The following is a 6000-nucleotide window of genomic DNA, read 5'->3' as shown; positions in this document are numbered from 1 at the left end:
AGCTCTAGAGCTCAGGCTCAGTAGTTGTGGCGCACAGGGATCTTCCCCCGCCAGGGCTCAGGGCTCGAACCCGTGTCCCTTGCATTGGAAGGCAGATTCTTAACCACTGCGCCACCAGGGAAGCCCCTCGTTTTAGAATTTTTAAGCCTTAGGGATGCGCTGATGAACAGGCAGCGTTCTACCGGACCCTGTTAAAAAAAAAAAAAAAGCCAGCAATTTGTTTTTGTTTTTGCCTGCATTCTCATCCCCCCCACCCTCAGCCCCCCCTCGCCGCGCAGCTTGAGGGATCTTAGTTCCCAACCAGGGATGGAATTCGCACCACCCCCAGTGGACGCGCGGAGTCTTAACCACTGGACAGCCAGGGAAGTCCTACGGCCAGGGATTTTAATAGTTCCTGTAAAAGTTTGGACTGAAGGACTGCCTACCTCCTTCTGCTCTTTTGAACAAATCCTAAGGAGCCCTGGAGAAGGAACAGTACACCGTCTGGCGTCTCAATTTCCGGTTCACCGGTAACCCAGGCTCCATAACTTGACGGTTACCATGGCTCCGGTGCTGTGCGTCATTCCGCGGCGCTGGATGATGACGTAATCAGTTCCGGCGCCCTCTGAGGGCGGGGGAACGAGGTACCGGGGGAAACTTAGCTATTAGTGTAGCAGGGTCATGAAGAAGAGGCGGCGGCGGGAGATCGGAGGCGGCGGCGGGGGAGTAAAACTGCGATAGCTGCCCGCTGGGCTGTTGGTGTGGCTTTGTGGGAAGGGCGTAGTTCCTAAAGCCCTCTCCAGGCAGCGGTCGGGGCTCGGGGTTGAGAGCGGCCGTGGGGTCGCCTCCCCGGGCCCCCTGGCTCCGCCATGTTCCGCAGGGCACGCCTTAGCGTGAAGCCCAATGTCAGGCCTGGAGCAGGCGCCAGGGGCTCCACCGCCCCCAATCCACAGCGTGAACGAGAGGCTCCCAGGCCGCCGGAGCCTGCAGCGGCCTCTGTCCCAAAGCCAGCGGAATCCACAGATGTGCCCCCGGTGGATTGTGGGGAAAAGGAGCTCCGAGAAAAGACTCCCAAGAGCAGGTAAGTACTTGCAGAGGGGAGCATTTTCATCTGCCCCGCCTCTCCGGGCGTGTCACCTGGAAGCTGAGCAAAGAAACTTTACCGTAGAAGTACCCCCTCGCTTGTACTAAGCCTGACAGTTGAGGCCGAGGAACACACTGCCAACTGTAGTTGGTCCCTCTAACCACGGTGAGGCAAGTGTGGATTTTGTTACAGCGTGTAGATTCTCGGGGAGGCGACCATGTCTTCAAGTGGTGGTGGGAGGAATCCAGGTCTAGCAATCTTCAAGAAAATCCACACGTGGTACTATTCATTAGAGCATTTAGATTACCGCAGTTTTCATTCTTTTGGAGTACTTTACGGGAGTAAGTTTTTTTAAAATCTTGAAAACATTTTTTTTTTAAAAGAAGAGCAGTGTTACTTTGATTCTGCTGATTTATGTCAATGGAAAGGAACTGGTTACTTGTTTTGATTTGAGGGTGTGCCCCTTTAACTATGGTGACCATGTTTTCTGAACAGAAAAGCATGTGTCATGTACCACATTTAGATTCAGGATTCTTCTACTTAAGTTAACAGTTTATGGACTTTGCCCAGGCAGAATGTACTCATCTGCAAAATGGGGATAATGTAACTCTTTATTGTGGAGATTAGAAATAACTGATATAAACTGTCTTGCACGGGACATGACAGAATAGTTGCCTACCTTTAGGTGTTTAAAGGTGATGGAGCAAAGTAGTTAAAGTTAAGACATGTTGAGCTAATAATGGCCTCTGTTTTTATACTATAAATGTGAGGAAACCAATGAAAATCAACCCTATTAAATAACAGTGAGATGGTATAAATTTATACTGTGACAGGAAGGTGACAATTTTGTTCTTTTCTCTTTTGGCTTGGCTTCTGTTGACCTCAGCTGGTGCTTAGTATAGAGTATTATTTTGATAGCTTAATTATGCTTAGTAATTTCCAAGTTTCTTACATGAATTTGTTTCAGAATTTCTCCCAACAGTGGAATAGAAATACCAGTTACTGTTAAATTAATAAAGTTCACAGAGATCCTGTTAACTTCATGTGAATGTATGATTATTGATAATTTAGTAAATTACTTATTCTGTAGTCTTGAGACATTTAAGCTCAAGGATATTGCTTTCTTAGACTTGACATTTAGGGACTATACTTGGTTTTTTATCATGTGTTTCCTTTTTTTTTTGGTGGGTCTTTGCTAATTGTAAAAATCCATAGGGTATATGTTCTGTCCTTATGCATTCATGTTGATTGGGTGAAATGCAAATGGCACATGTATCACATTATAAGGGCTGAGATAAGAATTTAAATTGGATACTTTTTGGAAAAGTTATTCTATAGTTTAGGCATTTTTTCACTTTTATATAAAACTAATCATAACATATGAAAAAAGTAGACTGCTTTTAATTCTTGACTTACACCCTCTTAATTTGCTTTCAGGCCATTCCTGAAATATTTATATCCAATCTGAATTTGGATATGTAATTTGAAGTGACTGAGTACTTTTTTTTTTTTTTTTTGCGGTACGCGGGCCTCTCACTGCTGTGGCCTCTCCCGCCGCGGAGCACAGGCTCCGGACGCGCAGGCTCAGCAGCCACGGCCCACAGGCCCAGCCGCTCCGCGGCACGTGGGATCCTCCCGGACCGGGGCACGAACCCGTGTCCCCTGCATCGGCAGGCGGACTCCCAACCACTGCGCCACCAGGGAAGTCCCTACTGAGTACTTTTTTTGAGTGAAGAGTTTATTTTGATAGCTGAATAAGTAGAGTTATACCTGACAAAAGATAAATGATTTTTGCCTCAAACAGAATTTGGTTTGATTAATGTAGCTAAATGAATGTCTTCAAATACTGCAATACAAATATTTCAGAGGTTTGATATTTTGTTTGGTTTAACTGATCTCAAGTTGATAATTAAAGTAAAATGCCAAAAATTTAGATCACTTTAGAAAGTGTCAATGTGGATTATAAACTTAATTTTAAAAAACAACTCTCATTTAATGGTGTACAGTCTGTAAAAATACTGAATCACTATGCTGTGCACCAGAAACTAATATAATATTGTAAATCAACTATATACTTCAATTAAAAAAAATTTTTTTAGAACTATCAAAAGAAAAAAACCTCTCAGTTATCGAATAATTCAAATTAGGCAAATTAAGCTTTGTTTTGTAACTTAGGTTTTTTTTGTTTGTTTTTTGAGGTACCTAGCATGAGCATAAAATTATGTGCTATAATGTTCTTAGGGATTTGAAGTTTGAAAAGGATCATCAGTCTTCATTAGAATTCCATATCTGTTAAAAAGATGTACTGAACAAAAATTTTATTGCAACCTCTGTTGAAGTCATTGATTATTAATAATGAGATTTTGCTCTTTTGGGTTTTTGTCAGACTAGTTGTTAAGGCTCAAATATTTAAAAGAAGATCCATGGTGCCCTTATTTTTTTCTTTTAAAATTTCAACAGTGATGAAAAGACTGATGGTGGGAAGGATGTTGAAGAATCCAGTAAATCTTCCTCTACTGTTTCACAGAGAAGAAAGCGAGTATCAAGTACTTTTAGTCTGGTTAAACCTAGTGTCAGTGTTCCTTCAGAACCTCATCCTTTATCTACAGTTAATCAAGAAGCTCCACAGCCAAACCCTGTTCCAACAAAAGAGAAACAGCCATGCTCAGACAGATACCGAATATATAAAGCCCAGAAACTGAGAGAAATGTTAAAAGAAGAATTGAGGAAAGAGAAGGTATGGTAGAAAAATCAGAATTTTGACTGTTGCCTGCTAGATTTCTGTTTTTATGTTAGGCATCATTTGGAGGAAGAACAAGCATCTGTAGCATTTTGATGAGGGAAACAAAACCAAGTAACATCCCTCATGGTAATAGAATATCCCCTTTTGTTTGTTTGTTTGTTTGTTTTTTGGCTGCTGGATCTTTCCCAGCCAGGGATTGGACCCGTGCCCCCTGCAATGGAAGCGCAGAGTCTTAACCACTGGACTGCCAGGGAAGTCCCAGAATATCCCCTTTTGTTAACAGAACGATTGAGAAGCACTATAGAGTTAATAAGCTATTTTTTCCACGATATTAATTTTTGTATATTTTTTTCATCTATATCTTTCATTGTTTTTGGCGGAGGCCACAAATAGAAGTTTTACGTGTGTGCACACACATATACAGATACGCCTACAGATGTATTTATAAACTAAACCTTCAGTGAGATTTTTCCTGAAGATGTCCAATTGACGCAAGTTATATTCATTTGAATTAAGACAAGTGTAGTTGAGCAAAATGAATTGGTGATGTTTTCTAAATTGACAAATTTAGACTAGTGTCTAGCAAATAGTAAGAGCCCAACAAATGTCAGCTCTTATTATTAATTTATAGAATGCCCTCCTTTTTTTAACTAAGAGGAAGGCACTTATCTTGGTGCTTTTTTTTTTGGCCGTGCCGCACAGCTTGCAGGATCTTAGTTTCTTGGCAGTAAAGCATGGAGTCCTAAGCACTGGACTGCCAGGGAATTCCCCCTTGGTGCTTTATATTCGTTATCTTGTTTAAATATCTCAGCTGTGCGAAGTGGCTATCACTATTTACACAGGAGGAGGAGGAAATAAGCTCAGAGAGGTTGTTTGCTTTGTGTCAAACATCAGTGGAGGATATGGGATTTGAATTCATATCTTCTAAAATCTAAGCCTCTAAAAATGTTCTCTGTTTTTTAGAATCTGCTTAGTTAGATTTATTTGGGGGAATTAAAAATTAAACATTTGCTTCAAGATTTTTATAAAATATACAGAATTCCAACTCACTACAGGGCAAATAAAAGCTATATATAAATTTTCAGTACACTATTGTAGTTAGTCAGCATCAGTAAGCATGATTTTATACATTGAGCTTTTATGCAGTCCCAGTCACTATATTTATTTATTTATTATTTTTTAGCTGTGCCACGTGGCACACGGCATCTTAGTTACCTGACCAGGGATCGAACCCCGGCCCCCTGCAGTGGAAGCCTGGAGTCCTAACGACTGGACCACCAGGGAAGTCCCAAGTCCCAGTCACTTTAGTGTTTTAAAATTCCTTTATGTGCTACAACTTTTTAATATAAGTTTATAAATTTTTCCCTCAAATTAGGCATAATTGTGATAGGAATAATCTTCAAGCATTTGCAATGAATACAGCAGTAGGCTGTATACTTAAATATATACATGTAAAATTCTTCTTTTTTAAAATTTTTTAAAATTTATTTTTATTTTTATTATTTTTATTTTTTAAAATAAAATATTTTTAAAAATATTTTTATTTTTTAAAATAATATTTTTATTATTTTGGACTGCCAGGGAATTCCCCTAAAATTCTTCTATATTTATAGAAGCGTATCTCTGTGTGTTTGTGTATCTAGAAGCAATGGAAAAACAAATATGCTGTAAATGAAAGTCAGAGGCCACCAGATCGGTCCAAAATGACTATGAGAGACTTCATATATTACCTGCCAAATAACAATCCAATGACGTAAGTAAACTTTATTTCTATTTTACTTTCTTTGAGTATATAGTGATTTAAGTAAGTATCACTTTTAAAGTATGGTTTCATGTTTTCCAACAATATGTTGACAAAATTTATAGCACATATGATGTCCTTTGGATAAGAATTTTATAACAAAAATTAGTGCTATTTCGGACTTCCCTGTGGCTCAGTGGTTAAGAATCCGCCTGCCAATGCAGGGGACACAGGTTCGATCCCTGGTCCAGGAAGATCCCACATGCCGCGGAGCAGCTAAGCCCGTGTGCCACAAATGAGCCTGCGCCCCAGAGCCCGTGAGCCTGCGCCTCAGAGCCCGTGAGCCACAACAAGAGAAGCCCATGTGCCTAGAGCCCGTGCTCCGCAACAAGAGAAGCCACTGCAGTGAGAAGCCCGCGCACCACAATGAAGAGTAGCCCCCACTCGCCGCAA

General features: G+C 40.8%; 1 protein-coding gene across 6 annotated transcripts in view; it reads left to right on the top strand.

Annotated features, from left to right (window-relative positions):
- Window positions 1-297: 297 nt before the first annotated feature.
- The window catches only part of BDP1 (BDP1 general transcription factor IIIB subunit), an 87548-nt gene continuing 81845 nt past the window's right edge, over window positions 298-6000 (top strand). For 4 of the 6 annotated variants that reach the window (XM_027100892.1, XM_027100889.1, XM_027100890.1 and 1 more), the window contains exons 1-3: window positions 300-1060; window positions 3524-3800; window positions 5450-5559. In XM_027100892.1, the coding sequence (XP_026956693.1) occupies window positions 849-1060; window positions 3524-3800; window positions 5450-5559 (599 nt within the window). In that variant the 5' untranslated portion in view covers window positions 300-848. Of the gene's footprint in view, window positions 1061-3523; window positions 3801-5449; window positions 5560-6000 lie in introns of all 6 variants that reach the window. The other 2 variants (XM_027100893.1, XM_027100888.1) reach the window with 2 other exon arrangements.

Source organism: Aethalodelphis obliquidens, unplaced genomic scaffold (genome assembly GCF_003676395.1).
Source record: "Aethalodelphis obliquidens isolate GAN/ISIS:26980383/991018 unplaced genomic scaffold, ASM367639v1 scaffold4, whole genome shotgun sequence".
NCBI classification, from domain to species: Eukaryota; Metazoa; Chordata; class Mammalia; order Artiodactyla; family Delphinidae; genus Aethalodelphis; species Aethalodelphis obliquidens.
This window is presented reverse-complemented; position numbering and strand designations above follow the sequence as displayed.